The 19,772-nt window shown below is 46.1% G+C and overlaps 1 protein-coding gene across 2 annotated transcripts in view; it reads right to left on the bottom strand.

Annotated features, from left to right (window-relative positions):
• Positions 1 to 8,798: 8,798 nt before the first annotated feature.
• AMBP (alpha-1-microglobulin/bikunin precursor) overlaps positions 8,799 to 19,772 on the bottom strand; it is a 41,030-nt gene continuing 30,056 nt past the window's right edge. For both annotated transcript variants that reach the window (XM_029613986.1, XM_029613985.1), the window contains exons 9-10: positions 18,289 to 18,462; positions 8,799 to 9,018 (exon numbers count right to left, since the gene is read on the bottom strand). In XM_029613986.1, coding sequence (XP_029469846.1) covers positions 8,987 to 9,018; positions 18,289 to 18,462 — 206 coding nt within the window. In that variant the 3' untranslated portion in view covers positions 8,799 to 8,986. The remainder of the gene's footprint in view (positions 9,019 to 18,288; positions 18,463 to 19,772) is intronic.

The raw sequence follows: 19,772 nt of genomic DNA, 5'->3' as shown, positions 1-19,772 counted from the left end.
TTTTGCACCCCTTCTCGGCTCTGAGGGCTCGGTTTCCCCATCCTTTCCGGACTCCACCGATCATCATCATCATCATCATCCGCAGCAAGCGTCGCGCCGTCCGGCTCCGTGCCCCGCCCTTGCTCGCTGGCCTCGGTCTCCCGGTGCGGTCCAGTGGCCCCCTGCAGACACGGCGTGCTCTCTGCCATAGGGCGGGCCCGCCTTAACGCCTGTGCGCGGCGCCGGGAGCCACCCGTCTGGTTTTTCGCCAGCCACTTCCTGCCACTCTTGCTGTGACCCTGCTTCTGACCTCGCTTTCTGAGCACCGCCGCCCGTGCTCCTGGGTGAAGGATCCGGGGGCCCAGGGTGGGATCGCTCTGCCGGCTCCCGCCCGCTGGAGCCCCCCCGAATTACCGCTGTTAGTTGGGTTATAACGCCACAGCCAATCAGAGCGGCGGAGATCGGGCGTCGTCTGGAGGACGACCAAACAGGTGAAACCTGAAGGTGAAGGCGTTGCCCGGAGGGGCGCACCCGGTACCTTGTGGTGTTGAGCAGCTGACTCTGGGCTAGTGCTGAAAGCACCGAGCAGTCCTAGTCCTGCATGCACGCTGCTGATAGTGCTTGCAACAGCCAGCCAGGTAAATAGTGATAAGTCACTTCACAGAGATATTGAATCATTAACAGGAGTTATACATCTAAGATGGAGTTGTGGTTTTTTTTGGGGGGGGGGACTGTAGTTCTTTTTTCCTTTTTCTTCCTGCTCAGTGGGAAGCAGTGCCTGCATCCTGGTGCAGTGAGCCTTCATTCACAGCTACCTGTAATCTGGTCGCTACTATAACAGCACGGAGTCAGGTACCAGGGCTCCACATCCAGCTACCAGGTGTTACCCTTAACAATAAGAACTTAAGAAATGTCATACTGGGGCAGATAAAAGATGCGTCAAGCCCAGCATGCTGTCTCAGACAGTGGCCAATCTGGATCACAAGTACCCGGTAGGATCAGAGCCAGATTTAAGGTTATGGCGCCCATAGGCAGAGGACCAGTGGTGGGAGATTTTGCTCCCAGAAATCAGGCAGCAGCAGCAAAGGAGATCTCAGTTTTTGAGCACCTTCAGAATATACACGTGCCAGTGTTGCCTCTACCTAAATCCGGCCCTGGGTAGGGGCTCTAAGAATGGATCCAGTCCTTCATAGCCAGGAAAAGCAGTGGCTTTTCCAAGTCTACATGGTTAATATTAGTTTCCCTGTACGTACCAGGATCAGTCCAGGACACCTGTGGAGGGCTCTCGGGAGCCCTCGCGGTGGACACATCCGCCGCGTGGCGTACCTCAGAAGTCGGAGAAGGAATCTTCATCTCCAGTTCACTCAGAGTCTCCAGAGGAGCCCCTGATGGGGGCCGAGGAGGCGGCTGCGGACGGTCCCGTCCAGCCCAGCGCGGGCAAAGGGACACTAGCCGTGGAAGGGGAGGTCCCCAAAGTGGTGCGGCTTTTTCGCAGGGAGGCAATGTCCCCGCTAATTCCAGCAATTCTTCAGGAACTGGCATTAGAGGCTCCGCCTGTGGTGGCCCGTCCAGAGGCAAACATGGATCCGGTGCTCTTAGGTCTCTTGGGGCCGGCAGTAGCATTTCCTTTTCACTTTTCATCGACAGATATCCTGTTCGGTGAATGGGATACGCCGGAGTTACGCTTGCAGGTCAGTAAGACCATGGACAAGATTTACCCGCTACCCGAGGGTGCGCTGGAACTCCTTCGACTGCCGAAGGTGGATTCCGCAGTCTCTGTGGTGACGAAGAGGTCGACCATTCCGGTTACAGGAGCCACGGCTCTCCGGGATATACAGGATAGGAAGCGGGAAGTGCAACTCAAGAAGAGTTTGGAGGTGTCTGTCCTGGGTTGCGGGCTGCCATCTGTACCAACTTCGCTATACGCGCGAGCCTGCGCTGGGCCCAAGTTTTTCAGTCGAACCCAGGTCTGTCGGCGGCAGAGGCATCACAGGCAGATAGGTGGAGGCAGCAATTGCGTATGGGGCAGATGCTCTCCACGGGTTGCGGCGTACATCCACTAAGTCCAGGGTGGAGGCTGTATCGGTGCGTCGCCTGCTATGGCTACGTAACTGAGCTGCAGATGGTTCGTCCAAAGCGGCTGCCCGAGGACAAATTTCAGGGCGCGCTCCTCCTTTTCGGCCAGAACTGGAGATGAAGATTCCTTCTCCGACTTCTGAGGTACGCCACGCGGCGGATGTGTCCACCGCGAGGGCTCCCGAGAGCCCTCCACAGGTGTCCTGGACTGATCCTTGGTACTACAGGAACGAAAATTATCAGGTAAGAAACTAATTTTCCTTTATGGACTTTTCCTCCAGGAACTTGTCCTAACCCTTTTTAAACCCAGCTACACTAACTGTTTTCACTGTGTCCTCTGGTAATAAATTCTATAGTTTAATTGTGCACTGTATAAAATAAATACTTTCACCAATTTGTTTATAATTGCTACCCATTAGTTTCATGAAATGTCTCCTATTCCTAGTACTATTGGAAAGAGTAAACAACCATTCCCTATTTACTCGTTCCATGCCACTCATGAGATTGCTACCCTGGAGGTTCTGGATTTCAGCTTTCTAGCTAAGTTCCTAAATTGGGCTTCCAGGACCTTTCTCCCACACCTTCCTATATTGTTGGTGCCCACATGTACTACATCAGCTGGCTCCTCCCCAGCACAGTCTAAAACCCTATCTAGGTGTTGAGGTCTGCCACCTTCGCACCGGGCAGGTAAGTTACCAAAATCTATTTTGAGATGTGAGCAGAACTGCACACAGTAATCTAGGTACTCATCATGGAGCGATATAGAAGCATTATGCAATTTTCCATTTTATTCTCCATTCTTTTCCTAATAATTCTTAGCATTCTGTTTGCTTTTTGACCGCTGCTGCGCACTGAGTTGAGGATTTCAAAGTATTGTCTATTATGATGCCCAGATCCTTTTCCTGGGTGGTAACTCCTAGTATGGAACCTAACATTTTGTAACTACAATGTGGATTACTTTTTCCGCATGTGCATCACTTTTCACTTGCCCCTATTAAATTTCATCTGCCATTTGAATGCCCAGTCTTCCAGACTTGCAAGGTCCTCCTACAGTTTTTCACATTCCACTTGTTATCGCTGAATAATTTTGTATCATCTGCAGTTTTGATCACCACACTCATTCTTCCCCTTCCCAGATCATTTATATATCCCCTTGGTGGGAGAACCTGGATAATTGTCCCCAAAGGCACACAATAATAAAATAGACCCTAATTGCCACAACTCTCCAGGATAGCAGTTAACATCTGAGCAGTCCAGGATTCACTGTGGGGGAAGCTTAGCTTCAAGGCCCTTTTGCTTTTATCCTTTAAGCCTCTCTCTAAACAGCACTGATGATCTCCACAGTTTGTAGCAGCAATAAACACACAAGCATAGTTGAGTGGGTTCCAACTTAACTTTACTGATAGTTGAACAAGGTTCTTTACAGCTCTTTGATGTTAAATTAAATTGGTTGAACATGTGGAAATTAATACATTTGTGACCTTACTCTTCTAACAAAAGTAATTTAACTCCTTCTCCTTCCAATTACTCAGAATGAGAAAGTGTAAACATTCTTCCAAGTCTTCCAAATGTATGCCAGATTCTTCCCATGGTGAAATGACCAGATTAGCAGTCATAATTACTTAATAGAATGAAGTCTCCATTCTCATACCTCTTCTAAAGTCTTCACCAGTACCATCATAAATCTCCTTTTGGAAGTCCTAAGTGCAGCACACATGAGTCAGGAGTGAAAATATAAATAGACCTTAATAGCTCCTTCTCTCTGGCAAGGGATGTGACCCCGTTCCTCTGGATGTAACAACTGCTCCTCAAAGTGTTCCTGAGTGAAAGACTGTACTTCTCAAAGTTCAAAACAAGTCTGAGTCCCTGGACCCTAGGGTTCTCATCAATAAATCAAAATCTCAATAAAAGGAGAGAAAGGAAGCTTCCCTCTTCAGCAAAGTCTCCCAAAGAGCTGGACCAAAATTAGAGTTGAGACACTCTGGGGTCAATATTCAAAGCACATTCGGGCTGCAGAATATGCGCTTACATTCAGCAGCGCCGCTTAACTGCATAAGTCATTTATATGGCTAACCTTTTAGCTGTATATATTGCGGGCCTGTAATGGGTAGATCGGAGCAGAGCTACTTAGCTGTATAACCTATGTGGCTAACTAGTGATATTCAGTCCTAACCTCATAAGTTAATCAGCTAAGTTAGACCTGTTCTATGCATAGAACAGGTCTAACTTAGCCATTTATAACTTATGTGGCTCGCGTAAATCCGGGCGGATTTACGCGAGCAGGGCTTTTAAAATCCGCCTGTATATTTTAAAAACTTTTTTCTGTTTTTGATATACTTCATATAACTTGCCAGTGCTTATGATTTTTCCTATTTTCTTCAGCTGGGATTCTTTTCCAGTTTTTGAAAGAAGTTCTTTTAGCTAAAATAGCTTATTTCACATCACCTTTTAACCATGCCAGTAGCTGTTTGGCTTTCCTTCCACTTTTTTTAATGCGTGGAATACATCTGGATTGGGCTTTCAAGATGTTTTTATTAAACGATGTGAACAAGGCAGGCAGAGTAAACAGCACACACATGTAGGAAGCATATAACAATGAAATAATGTGTGGCAAACAATCTACTGGTCAATATCTCTTAAAAATGTAGAAAGTGTTTAATTATACATACAATCACCAATATAGTACATATTTTTCGAACATACAGTCACAGAATCATAATGAATGCCATATTACTGTGTAGAACTCTTGTCATGGAGGACTCTTTAATAAGCTCAGTGTTTGAGATCGCACATTCAGCTCAAAATCAAATTAAAAAAATTAGAAACTTCCTGTTTTTGACTAAGCACCCGCTTAGTGTTGTTAAATACTGTGAATGATCTCGCCGACCCGCGGCTTAGAAACTTACTTGTTATATGATCTTCCACGGATGCGCCGTGCAATACAATTTGAATTTCAGTACTTGTGTCAAGCGATCCAGCAGACTACCCCAATTACATACAATCAACCTACAGTTTCCTGCATCGTGCTGCTCTAACTTTCAAGACTTACAGAAGTTGTGGTCCCCCTGATGCAGCCCCTGATGCAGCAATCTTCCAGCCACAGGGTCCAGGCCCACTTAGCAGCCTTCTTTCTTTGTCCAGGATTAAAAGAAGTAGCAGGTCCGCTGAGACTCAGGGCACTGGCCCCATGTGCCTGGTGCCAACGACCCTCCTGCTGCAGTACAACATTAGAAAGAAGGGGGGAAGGGAGACCACCGCACAGCATGGATCTTGTTGTGGCACATCAGTGAGCCGTGGCACAGTGGTTGATAAGCTCTGCCTTAAGGGACTGGCTCCAGGTATCTAGTTCTGTTCACCTTAAGGATCAGTCAGTAAGAGGCATTTCTCTGGGGAGGGATATAAAAACTCAGGCCCAAGAGGAATCACCAGACACTGTGCTAAGATGTTATCGGCTAGATATTCAAAGATATCCAGTTATCTTAAGTTATCCAGATATAACTTATCCAGATAATTTAGAAGGGATATTCGGCAGAACGGCTATGCTGCTGAATATAACCGGATAAATTCTAGTTAGCTGGATAAGTTATATCTGGACTACTTTAGACCTGGTATTGAGTGGGTCTAAATTATTCAGTTGACATTACTTGATAAGGCTGAATATAGGCACTTATCTAGTTAAGATAACCAGATACATTGCTCCGCCTCCATGATATCTGGCTATCTACTTAGCCAGCTAACGGTGGCCGCTGAACAAAGCTGCCACTTATCTGGATAAATTGCTATTTATCCGGCTAAGAAGCACTAAATATTGTCCTCCCTATGACTGCCCTAACTTTTTGAGAGAGGCAAATTGCTGCAATAAACAGACTGCTTATGTTTTCTATTTCTGTAAATAATAAAAGTAATTCTGTGTAAGGAAAGGCCAGACTGCTTTGGTCCTCTGGCACCTGAAGCCAAGGGCTGCTCTCATGTTATCACGTACCTGGATGTTAAAAAAGACAAGTCTTTCACTCCAGATTGCTATCCTCTAGTTCAGCGGTTCTCAACCGGTGTGTCGCGACACACCAGTGTGTCCCAAAGCACACACAAGTGTGTCGCTACACTTCCCGGTCCCCCACTGACCCAGAGCTCCCCCTGCCCCAGTGAAATAGGAATTCATCCTTTGCCCGGGCTTAAAATGCTGATAGCCCGGGCAGAATGCAGCAGGAGAGCTGGAGTCAGCGGCACCAACATGGCCTCTTCTTCCTGCCCCCCCATGGTCCGGAAGAGGAAGTGGAATACAGTGGCCGTGTGCGTGGGAAGATGAGACCATGCTAGTGCTAGCAGTGTGTCCTGAAGAAGAAAGGTGCGGCCTTAAGAATGAGCAGCGCGGCACAAAGCACAAGAGGAGCATCGTCAGCCCCCACGGCTGATAGGAGTCCTTTCTCGAGGCCGCGAGGACTGGAAGTGGAGGAGGCTGCTGCTGCTAATTAGGTGGGGGGAGAGAGAGAGTGAGCAAGCATGCACATGTGTTTGAGATCCTCTGTGTGTGTGTGTGTGTGTGTGTGAGAGAGAGAGACAGCATGTATGTAAGTGAGTGACAGAGCCTGAATGTGTGTGTGATTGAAAACCTGTTTGTGTAAAAGAGAGTATGTGTGTGTTTGAGAGCCTTTGTGTGTAAGAGAGATAGCATGAATGTAAGTGTATGACTGAGAACCTGTATGTGTAAGTGAGAGAGATCATGTGTATGTATGATTAAGAGCATGTGTGTTTGTGTGTGACTGAGAGCTTGTGTATGTGAGAGAGTATGTGATCGAGAGCCTGTGTGTAAATGAGAGAAAGAGAGAGAGCATGTTTGTAAGAATGTGAATGAGAGTGTGTGTGAGTGAAAGACACAGCATGTATGTATGTAAGTGTGTGATTAAAAGCCTGTGTGTATGTGTGAAAAGACAGCATGTGTGTAAATGTGTGATTAAGGGGTAGATTTTTAAAAAGTGCGCCTTCGCGTACTTTTGTTGGCACACCAGGCGCAAACAAAAGTACGCTGGATTTTAGTAGATACGCGCGTAGCCGCGCGTATCTGCTAAAATCCAGGATCGGCGTGTGCAAGGCTGCCGATTTTGTGCAGCCGGCGCACGCCGAGCCGCGCAGCCTGCCTCCGTTCCCTCCAAGGCCGCTCCGAAATCGGAGCGGCCTCGGAGGGAACTCGCTTTCGCCCTCCCCTCACCTTCCCCTCCCTTCCTCTATCTAACCCACCCCCCCCCCCCCCCGGCCCTATCTAAACCCCCCCCTACCTTTGTCGGGGGATTTACGCCTCCCGGAGGGAGAAGTAAATCCCCACGCGCCAGCGGGCCGCTAGCGAGCCGAGACGCGACCCGGGGGCGGTTCCGGAGGGCGCGGCCACGCCCCCGGACCGCCCCGGGCCGAAACCACGCCCCCGGGCCTGCCCCCGAAACGCCGCGTCCTGCCCCCAAAACGCCGCACCGATCGGCCCCGCCCCCGACACGCCCCCCTCGAAAAACCCTGGGACTTACGCGAGTCCCGGGGTTCTGCGCACGCCGGCAGGCCTATGGAAAATAGGCGCGCCGGTGCGCAAGGCCCTGCTCGCGTAAATCCGGGCGGATTTACACGAGCAGGGCTTTTAAAATCCGCCCCTGAGAGCATATATAAGTGAGAGAGAAAAGGCATGTGTAAATGTGCGTGATTGAGAGAGCATGTGTATATGTGGGTGTTTGAGAGCCAGTGTGAGAGAGAGAGAGCTTGTGTGTGACAGAGAGAGAGCTTGTGTGTGACAGAGAGAGGAGATAGTTGCAAGCAAATCATCCTGCTAACTCAAAACAATCTCAGGGCACCTGGATATCAAATGTTCCCAGGTATGCAGAGCAAAGCATTTTTTATCATTATTATTTTTCATTATTGGGTCTTTGTGCCTGCAATTTGGAAATATTTTATTGGTCTCTAGAAATTTTTGGTATGAATTTTTAATTATTGGATATTTCATGCATCAGCTGGTTTTACTGCTATTGATTTTATATTTCTTGATTTGTTTTATGACACTGGTGATGTTTCTCTTTTTCCTTTGTTACACTGCACACAGAATCTCTGGCTTGTTGCGGTTTCGAGTTCAGTTTTCCTTGGCATGTTTCTATTTATGCTTTATGGTCTTTTTATTCTTTGTTAGGTGAGGATCTGAACGTGTGACTGAGGTGAGGAATTCTGCTGGCGTGTAGTTTCTGTGTAGGACTCTATAGCAGCCTGGCTTGGTCAGTTTTCCTAATAGGAGGAGTATTGGAGATTTACAGCCTGGTGTAATATTTTCAGATTTGCCTTGTAAGTTTGAGTGCTGGAAATTGGCGCTGTTTTGGTATGGGATGTTTATGCAATTTCTGTTCAGAGTACTTATCTTTCCCTTGTGTCATTCTTAACAATAAAAATAATACTGGGTCTTTATTTTTTTATTTCCACCATGAATTGTAATGAGCAGTGTGTCACAGATGTGAGCGTGGCCTGTCCGGTGTGTCACGATGGGAAAAAGGTTGAGAACCACTGCTCTAGTTGGAGATGAATCCTCTGCTCCTGGAGACTACATTGTATTTTTCGTGGATGTTCCCTTTGTTCCTGGAGATTCTTATTGAACTCCAGATTTCCATCCCAGGGATCTATGCACCCTCAAATTGACATCTTACTCGTGAAACAGTTCTGTTAAAGTGATTGCTTTTGTCTGTAAGAGGCTCAAAGAAAACTGGACACAGACCCAAAAACAATCAGACAGGTGTATGAACTTTTAATTCTAGCTTTCTGACGCTCAGTAAACTGTACAGCGTCTGCACTGATATCAAACATAGTAATAGCTTCTACCCCCCCCCCCCCCCCATCAGAATCAGCTGTAGGGAATTGCTCAAGGGACAAAAGTTGTTCAGTCACTTTTCAGGTGTAGATCAGATGGCAGAGGTTAGTTTGACATAGGTAACAATTCCTCATCCGCTACGGAAAGAAGAGAGACAAGTGTTACTGCAGAACAGTAACAGTGCAGTAAAACAGGAGCGCCTATGAACATTCATTTGCACAAGTCCACAGCAGTAAAAAATTCTACAGTAGCATGAGGCCTTCAGTAATGCAGAACACTATCAGTAACATAGTATATGATGGCTGATAAGGACTAATTTACCCATCCAGTCTGCTTAATTAGCTTTTTTGGTTCTTTACCACTTTGGGAAAATATGTATAGAAATTCCCTTTCTTAAGCCAATACCAGCTTCCCCTATATCTCTGACTCAACCTCTCAACTCTGTTCCTACCACTGCCCTCTATATCTGCGCCAGGCATGTTACATTTCATTATAATGCTGGCCTCCACCACCTCCCGTGGTAGGCTATTCCAGGCATTGTCATCCTTTATGGTTCTTATGTAAGACTCCCTTGCCATATAGTTAGTCAAATTCAGTGTCCTAGCTCAAGGAAATGCTATGAGCCCACCAGCCATCTGGTGTGATGAGAAGTGATCTTTGCCAGTAGGGGGCGTACTAAGATGCCTGAGAGAGCTCCATAGATTTCTCCAGGAGCATGGTTGGATGCTGCTGAGAGGGAAAGCACTGGTATGCTTTCTGAGAAGGGACAATGATCAAACTATCCATGTTGGCGCAAACCCTGGTGTACGTTTTACCCATGAGGGTTTGCACCAATAACGAAAGCAAAAACTACAGACAAGGCACATGAGCATATAACTGCTTATCGCATGCTCTGGCATTATTACCTACACATTTAGTCTCCCCAATTTATTAGTGTACCCCAATTTTTACCTTTGCTATTGTATCTCAATCCATACCCTTTTTATCTTGTACCTCACCTTATTATCCAATCTGTAGCACTCAAATGGTCTTAAGCCCTGTAACCCACTTTGAGTGAGTAATAATTGAAAAAGGCAGGTAATAAATATGAATAACAATAATGAAATTATTGCCCACAGAAAAATTATCTGCAGAGATTTGCATCTAGCTCAAAGGAAGTAGCATGAGCCACTAATTACTAGATAAGTATATCTTCTATCTATACAGGATGTCTGTGGAAAGCAGCTTGGATTCAAGGTTTCATGATTCACATGAGCTGGGTATTCTTGTTATCAGTAGTAAATGTACAAGTTTAGAAAAAATTAATACTTTCCTGAAGCTTGATGTTTTCCTTTACAAGTAATAACCCTCCAGTACAACAGCTGGAAAAGTCCTTCCATCAAAGGGGAAGGGGATGAGGGTTAGATTAAGGTAGAGGATGCGCTGGTGGTCAGTCACTTGTTTCCAGTGTGGCCAGATGAGCCATTGGATCAAGAGGCCGCCAATGAAGAGTGGGTGACTCGCCAGAATGATGGCTACTGCCTGGAGACAATACCCTTATTAAATAAACATACACATGCTTACTGTGACTCCAACATCGCTCTAAGCTTCAACAGCAAGAGGAAATGTGGTAAAAAGGATTCACACTCACAAAGAGGGGAGTAGCTGGCTTGTTACGGCGGTTACTACCCCAAATCAAATAAGCCTGATACTTCACTTTCAATGCATATACAACATAGTTCTCTGCTTCAACGGCAGGGGAGAAGAAAAACTGATACTTCACACATCCAGCAGAGCTCTCTGCTTCAACGGCAGGGGAGAAGAAAAGAGGGTTCGCACTCACAAAGCGAGGAGTAGCTGGCTTATTACGGCGGTTACTACTCCAAACCAAATGTGCCTGATACTTCACTTTCGATGCATATCCAGCATGGCTCTCTGCTTCAACAGCATGGGAGAAGAAAAACAACCAATAAGGGCTGTATAACATAGTCTGGGTAAAACAAATAAGCATGGGTGTAGCTTGCTTATTGCGGCGGCTACTACCCCTAACTAATCAAGCTTGATATTTCACTTGGATGCAGCTCCATCACTGCTCTCTACATTAAAGGTGGGGGTGGAAGGGAAATAGAACCAAGAGCTAAGAGAAACAGATAAGTATGAGAGAAAAAAATGTGTGAAGCTTGCTGGGCAGACTGGATGGGCCATTTGGTCTTCTTCTGCCGTCATTTCTATGTTTCTATGGATGTCCCAGTGTCCTTATGGACCCCAGTCTGGGTTCTTTTTCTCACCTATGCCTCCTTTTTTTGGACCCCATTGATCCTCAACTTTCTCTCAGCTAGGAAATTGCAGAGACCACCAAAGCCCTTCCTATTGTCTCCCTTTCCCCTTCCTCTTCCAAGCCTATGAGTTCTTTGACCGTCTCCAACCAGTGAGTGACCGATACTCAAGAGATACGAAAAGGGAGCGGAGTAAGATGCTCAGTACTGGAGCATCTCACGCCTCCCCTCACCTAAGAACCCAATCTGTTCCTCTTCTCCCCCTCTCCTCAGATTTCCTCTGAGTGGTAAGAGTCTCTAATAAACGTGAAATTTGACCTCTGAAGTTTTACTCCTGATTTCCCTAGTCCTGCGACTCTTGGACCTCTGAGTACTTCCCATTTTTTCCTGCCATCCTCTTCCTCGCCTCTAAATCTGCTAGGCTGAGACCTTCTTTGTAAGTTCAGATGGTCTATTTTTTGTACCATAATGGGATTTTCCTCCAGCTACTGCTGTCTCAAATAAGATTCCAGAAACCCTCCTCATGGCACAAACCCATCTGAAACCAGTTCCTCCGGCTTCAGTCTTGCACATCAGCTATATTTGTCTGCTATCTGCTGTTTGGGTAATTGCCAGGTTCTTGTGGCCTGGTTTTGGCCTCTGTTGGAAACAGGATGCTGGGCTTGATGGACCCTTGGTCTGACCCAGCATGGCAATTTCTTATGTTCTTATCCCTGCCTCTCTAAGGGCTTCATTTAATAATGATGTGGGCCATCTGTTTGTTGCTCCTATTAATATCCCTGCTAATCTGCACTGCTCGCTTCCTTCTATTTCTCAGTATTCTTTAAACCCTAATGGGCAGATTTTCAAAGGCTACGCGCGTAACCTGAGGAAATCTGCCCCTGGGCGCCGAGCGTATTTTGCATAGGCTCGGCGGCGTGCGCAAGCCCCGGGATGCTCGTATGTCCCGGGGCTTGCAAAAAGGGGTGGTTCGGGGGTGTGGCCAGGGGCGTGGTGTTGGCTCAGGGCATGTTCGGGGCGAAGCGGCGGTCGGGGCAGTCCAGGGGCGTGGCCGAGTGCCCCGACACAGTGGCCTATGTCGAGGCTTGCCGCGCCAGCAGACATTCGGCGCGTGCAAGTTACGATTGCCTGGAGGCAGGTGTAACTTCCTGGATAAAGGTAAGGAGGGGGATTTAGGTAGGGCTGGGGGAGGGGTTAGATAGGGGAAGGGAGGGGAAGGTGGGGGGAGGCGGAAGGAAAGTTCCCTCCGAGGCCGCTCCGATTTCAGAGTGGCCTCGGAGGGAACGGGCAGCGCGCGCAGGGCTGGGCGCGCGCAAGGTGCACAAATGTGCACCCCCTTGTGCGCACCGACCCCGGATTTTAAAAGATAGGCACGACTACGCGCATATCTATTGAAATCCGGCGTACTTTTGTTTGTGCCTGGTGCGCGAACAAAAGTACGTGCTCGCGCTTTTTTTTAAATGTACCCCTAAGGCGCTGGATGGCATTAAACTATTAGGGGTAGATTTTATAAATGTACACCCACGCGTACTTTTGTTTGTGCACCAGGTGCAAACAAATGTACGCCGGATTTTATAAGATATGCGCGTAGCTGCACGTATCTTATAAAATCCGGTGTCGGCGCGTGCAAGGGGGTGCACATTTGTGCACCTTGCTCGCACTGAGCCCTGCGCGCGCTGCCCGTTCCCTCCGAGGCCGCTCCGAAATCTTTCCTTTGGCCTCCCCCCACCTTCCCCTCCCTTCCCCTACCTAACCCACCCACCCCAGCCCTATCTATATCCCCCTACCTTTATCGTGAAAGTTACGCCTGCCCCAGGCAGGCGTAACTCGCGTGCGCCGATCGGCTGCCGCCGCACGATTCCCCGGCCCAGGAGCGATTTCGGAGGCCTCAGCCACGACCCCGAAACACCCCCGGGCCGGCACCATGCCCCCGACATGCCCCCCAGAACGCCCCGAATGTCGCGCCACCCCAGACACGCCCCCTAGCAAAGTCCTGGGACTTACGCGCGTCCAGGGGCATGCGCGCGCCGCCGAGCCTATGCAAAATAGGCTCGGCGTGCGCAGGGGGGTTTTGAAAGGGTTACGCGCATAACTTATGCGCGTAACCCTTTTAAAATGTTTTTTTTTTAAAATTTTACATTTATATTCAGCTCTTCACACTTTTTTCAGCGCTTCAAAGTGGATTACATTCAGGTACTGTAATCAACGAGCTAGTGCCTAGCTCGTTGATTAGGGAGCCCTAATCCTTATTCCTATCTCCTTCTCTAGCCCTTGTAACACTCCCATTCTGCCAGTCCAGAAACCCGGCACTGAGAAGTACCAATTGTTCAAGACCTCCACACCATCAGATCTATAGTTTGCTTTGTGATTTTTACACTCTGAAGTGGTCACCTTTTTGGTTGTTAACTTATGCTCTGCCTTTTTCTCAGTGCCCATTAGGGATGTGAATCGTTTTTTGACGATTTAAAACAATTGTCAGATATATTTTAAATCGTCAAAAATCATTAGAGCCGCGATACAATAGCAATTCCCCCGATTTATCTTCAAAAAATCGTAAATCGGGGGAGGGCAGGAAAACCGGCACACTAAAACAATCCTAAAACCCACCCCGACCCTTTAAAACAAATCCCCCACCCTCCTGAACCCCCCCCCCCAAATGTTTTAAATTACCTGGGGTCCAGTGGGGGGGTCCCGGCGCGATCTCCCGCTCTCGGGCCACGGCTGCGTTAATAGAAATGGCGCCGGTGGCCCTTTGCCCTTACCATGTGACAGGGCAAAGGTAGCGCCGGCACCATTTTAGTTCCTGGCACCCGACGTCACGAGTGCAGGAGATCGCTCCCGGACCCCAGCTGGACCCCCAGGGACTTTTGGCCAGCTTGGGGGGGCCTCCTGACCCCCACAAGACTTGCCAAAAGTCCAGCGGGGGTCCAGGAGCGACCTCCTGCACACGGGCCGTATTGCCAATATCCAAAATGGCGCTGGCGCTACCTTTGCCCTCACTATGTCATACGGGCGAGTGAGGGCAAAGGTAGCGCCGGCGCCATTTTGAATTTTGAATATCAATAACATTAAGTCCATTGAACATCTGTCCCAAGTAAGATATTACAAAGTAGTAGAAGATGATCCTACAACAATGTTGAAAGAACAAATAGGACAAACAATAGAGAAAGCCTTATATTTAACAGCAAAAGAGAAGGCATTTTTGGTGCAAACTGAACCCAGGACACCTGTTATATATGCGGTACCTAAGATTCATAAAAATTTGGAAAATCCACCTATTAGACCCATTGTTTCGCTTAATGGGTCGGTATTGGAGCCCCCGGCTATTTTTGTTGATAAACATCTTCAACAAATTGTACAAAGTAAACCATCTTATCTCAAGGATACTATACATTTTTTAAATATATTAAAAAATGTAGAAGTTATACAAAACACCACCTTATTAGTGACAATGGATATACAATCATTATATACCCAGATACCCCAACAATCGGCTTTGGAGGTGGTTACACAGGAGATAACAAGATATGATGGTTTTGGAAGGATTCCCAAACATTTCCTTATTACTTTAACTGAATTAGTGTTATTTAACAACTACTTTGTGTTCAAGGACATCATATATCATCAAGAACATGGTATCCCTATGGGATCGTCGTTGGCCCCGGCGGTGGCCAATCTTTATGTGGCAACTTTTGAGACTAAATGTGTATATTCATCGGAATGGTGGTGTCATATTAATCATTGGCACAGGTTTATTGATGACATTTTTTTCGTATGGCGAGGAACAGAGGAACAGCTTGTCAAATTCATTACATGGATTAATACTGTTGATGAAAACTTGAAATTCACCTATGTTAGCAGCAACAAGAGGATAGCATATTTAGATGTACTTATAGAAATCAAGGAAGATGTCATACACACTAGAGATGTGAATTGTGTGATCGATCGTCTTAACGATCGATTTCGGCTGGGGGGGGGAGGGAATCTTATCGTCGCGGTTTTGTTTTTTAAAATATCGTGTAAATAGTAAATCGGGGGAGGGCGGGAAAACCGGCATACTAAAACATCCCTAAAACCCACCCCGACCCGTTAAAATAAATCCCCCACCCTCCTGAACCCCCCCAAAATGCCTTAAATTACCTGGGGTCCAGAGGGAGGGTCCCGGTGTGATCTTTTACTCTCTGGCCTGCGGTGCGTTGTAGAAATGGCGCCGGCGCTACCTTTGCCCTGTCATATGACAGGGCAAAGGTAGCGCCGGCGCCATTTTGTTTTTTGTCCCCCGACGTCAGGAGCGTAGGAGATCGCTCCTGGACCCCCGCTGGACCCCCAGGGACTTTTGGCCAGCTTGGGGGTGCCTCCTGACCCCCACAAAACTTGCCAAAAGTCCAGCGGGGGTCCGGGAACGACCTCCTAAACTCGAATCATAAGGCAAAACGATTCGAGTTTAGGAGGTTGTTCCCGGACCCCTGCTGGACTTTTGGCAAGCCAAGCCAAAAGTCCCTGGGGGTCCAGCGGGGGTCCGGGAGCGATCTCCTACGCTCCTGACGTCGGGGGACACTAAAACATCCCTAAAACCCACCCCGACCCGTTAAAATAAATCCCCCACCCTCCCGAACCCCCCCAAAATGCCTTAAATTACCTGGGGTCCAGAGGGAGGGTCCCTGTGTGATCTTTCTACAACGCACCGCAGGCCCGAGAGTAAAAGATCACACCGGGACCCCCACTCTGGTCCCCAGGTAATTTAAGGCATTTTGGGGGGGTTCGGGAGGGTGGGGGATTTATTTTAAAGGGTCGGGGTGGGTTTTAGGGTTGTTTTAGTGTGCCGGTTTTTCCGCCCTCCCCCGATTTATCATCAAAAATCGTAAATCGGGGGAATTCCTATTGTATCGCGCTTCTAACGATTTTTGACGATTTAAAATATATCGGACGATATTTTAAATCATCAAAAAACGATTCACATCCCTAATACACACCACGGTGAATAGAAAATCAACGGACCGAAACAATCTACTCCGTTACGAAAGTCATCATCCTGTGGGTTTCAAACGGGGACTGCCAGTCTCCCAATTTTTTCGGATACGTCGAATTTGTACCACACTAGTAGAGTTTAAAATACAAGCTGAGATCCTCAGTAAAAGATTTATTGAAAGCGGATATCCAAAAGGTGTTGTACGGAAAGCCTATAAAAGGGCTAGGTATAGTGACAGAGAATCCTTACTTCAATATAGACCTGCTAAAGAAGAGAAACAGTTAGTGTGCATTTTGCCCCAAAGTACATCCACAACAGCTATTAGGATGTCCATCAAAAAACATTGGCATATAGTGGCCCTTCATAACACGTTGGCAGAAGAACCCCTTATAGTGACCAGAACGTCATAGATCAGGTGGTTCATGCCCAACAAACAAATAAAAAAAGAGAAATTAACAACTGGGTTCACATAATAAGTGTGGGAAATGTTCAGTGTGTCACAATGCGATTGAAGGGAACATTTGTAACAGGATATAAAAATTACGGATTGTACATCAAAATCAGTCATATACGTTATCGTTTGTCCTTGTCCGAAGGTATATGTCGGGCGCACAAAGAGGGCAATTAAGATACGAATAGCAGAACATCGGTCCCGCATAAATAACGCTACGATATCTGCGCCTATCGTACAACACTGTATGGAAAAAAGTCATACATTTGCACAATTGCAATGGTCAGTAATTGACAGTCTAGAGGACAAACAAGATAATCAGTCCTTGTTAAATTATCGCAAGCAAGCATGGATTTTTAGACTTGGCTCAGAACAACCTGCGGGACTAAACGATCAGCTTGATTGGTTCTCCTTAATTTAAGATCTAATGGTAAAATTAGCTGGTATTCAGGAAGATGTTTAAACCTAAACCAGAAGTGGAGTAACGCAGAACGCCGTCAGGAAGAGCGTTAGACGGAGGCTTGTTAGAGCACCGGAAAATTAAAAAATAAATGAACATTTAGTTGGACTCTTGGCAAAAAGAAAAAGCATACGAATGAACCCTGATGAAGACATTCTATGTCGAAACTTGCACAAGTCGGGACTAATTCAGGACTTTCTAAAGCTAAGTACAGCACATCCATTTCTGACGGTTTGCATGAATAACCAGTAGTGCGTTTGCACAGCGAGAAGAGGACTGATTTAAGTTCATAATATTTAAAGGAATAAAAAGTGATCTTTACTGAAACCCAACTTTAAGAGTTTTTTAAACATAATTTGTTAAAATAAAAAAATGGAGGTTGGAGGATGCGTTTATGATTAAAACGGTGAAGGCACCAAGGGAGTTGCCGTATATACATTATATGAAACCATCCCCATTTCCTAAAAAATTTTTTTATGGTTATTTGAAAAACATAAAATAAAAATCGTGTTGGTTTTCAGTGAACATCTAAGTTAAAATATTATTACCAAGTAGTGATTGTGGTAAAGAAGTTTTATACTTGGTGTATAATCTCTGTTGTGGAATGGAGGCTATTCCAGGCAACCACCATCCTCTCAGTAAAGAAGTATTCTCATTTTTCCTCTGAACTTCCTCCCTGCAACTTTTCCTTTAATTTTCTTCTTTTTTTTTTTATGGAAAATGTCACCTTCCCATACTTTATTGAAACTTGTCAACCCTTTGAATATTTCTATCATATCCCTCCTAGCCCTTCATTCCTCCTGTCAGCACATTTTTCATAGAGTGTGTGTGAGGGGGGTCTCATTAAGGAACTATACAAGGGAAATATTACTTTCTTTTTTTCCTGCTGATAATACCTCTGCTTATGCAACTGAACATACTATTAGCTTTCCCAGTTGCTTTATTATATTGACTGACTAGCATGAGGTCATCTGAGATGATTAAGCCTAGATCTCTTTCTTGTGTAACTTACAGTTCTTCTATTTGAAATATGGTTGGTGATTTTAATTATAGTGTGCGTTTTGACACCTGTCAGTTCTGTTACAAGTTCACAGCAACACAGAGCTTTGCGAGTTCTCCACTATGACTACTGAAAGTCACAAAGTCTCACTCCATAGTGACTCAGGCTGAGAAGTGTCAAGGGGTAAGGAACAAAACTGACAGCAGAAGCTTTAGGAGAAGGTGACACCCAATACTGGGACAGTATGCCACAAATGTGAAAAGGTGACTTACCATCACCAGGCACCCCACAATACTCCTTACATTCCTTTTCTGTGTAGAACTTGTTCCCATTCCCATGGCAGCCTCCATAGATGAAGGTGACACATTTACCCTGGCGTGAGTCAAAGGCCCAGTGTTCTTTATGAGCTTTGCAAAGCCCTGGCTCTATGGGCAACCTACATGCAGCTAGAAAGAAAAAGAGAGACAAAGAATTAGCAAATTGAGAGAGAGGTCCTGTGTGGTTCTTAATTTCAGTAGCCTTGTGTCTTAGAATCAGATGTTGTTCCTTCATGATTAACTGGTATGCAGGATATTAACTGTCCCTTGCTGTGGTGTTCCCCTTGTGAGCCCTATCACACTGCTTGCAAACATCAGATAGGGAAATAATTTAATAGCAATAATAATGCCCTGCAGTAGTGGAAAAGCATGTGAGCAAGTGTCTGATCTATCAGAACTTGCAGTACCATCAGCCCATTCCAAGCTCCTGAGGAGAGTTTCTACCTAGAAAACCCCACCTATTCTTATCAGTGATTCTATCTCTTGTGCTGAAAGAGAATCTCTGTTAGTTGTAGTAGTAACATCCTATATTGATTTCCTGGGTGTAATTGCACACCTGTGATTCTTCACAAGTACCTAACAATTTGGGGGTGTGCAGGTATCACTAAAGTTAGTACCACTGCTGAAAGCCACCCTGTCTCTGCTGCTGATTTTACAAAGTCTTAAGAACTTAGCAGGGTTGGGCTTGGATTAAAGTCTTCAAAGGAACATTGGTTGCTTAGGAAGTAGCACTGATGGTTCAATAGACAGCGCTCTCAAAGCTGCTCCACCATGCTGTTGAGGGCTTTCTCTTTCAAATGAGATATTCAGCCCAGGCTTTGTCTGCTCTGTGGACATTAGAGGTCGCAGGTCCTTTTCCACAAGGGCAGGAGAGGTCAGTGCAGTGCCATGCCTAAATTCTGGCTAGAGATGGATGAACCAGTTAGGATTAAATCCAAACCATGTTGTGGAATATCTCAGAAAAATCCAGATCTTTCACAGTTCAACTTAAACCTTCAGTTTCACCCAGTTCGGACATTATTCAGATGTGAATATTTAGATTAATGCTTATGTTCAAATTATTCAAAGTGTCACATTAATCTTGAAATCTGCCAACACTTGCATAAATACAAACCAATTCAAGTAAGTTTTTAGATTTTATGTTTACTTTTTTATATTATGAGGTTATGATTTGAACCAGTTTGAAGTTGATTCCAATTATGCAAACATAACCTAACCAGGGTCAGCAAAGGCTCTCCCTCTGCTCTGTGTCACCCTCACTGAGCTCTGTAAAAAAATAAGTACTCTGCACAAGTCTCAATAGTAATTCCATTCTTACAGGAAAGGGTTTACAGACAGAGCATGCAACTATTACCACCAGGTTTTCAGTGGATTTCATTGTCTCTGTCTCTAAAGCATGAAAGACTGAGTCAGTCCTCTCAGGATTTCCCATGAGTACC

Source organism: Rhinatrema bivittatum, chromosome 8 (genome assembly GCF_901001135.1).
Source record: "Rhinatrema bivittatum chromosome 8, aRhiBiv1.1, whole genome shotgun sequence".
NCBI lineage: Eukaryota > Metazoa > Chordata > Amphibia > Gymnophiona > Rhinatrematidae > Rhinatrema > Rhinatrema bivittatum.
The sequence above is the reverse complement of the archived record's forward strand: the minus strand, read 5'-3'. Positions and strand labels throughout refer to the sequence as shown.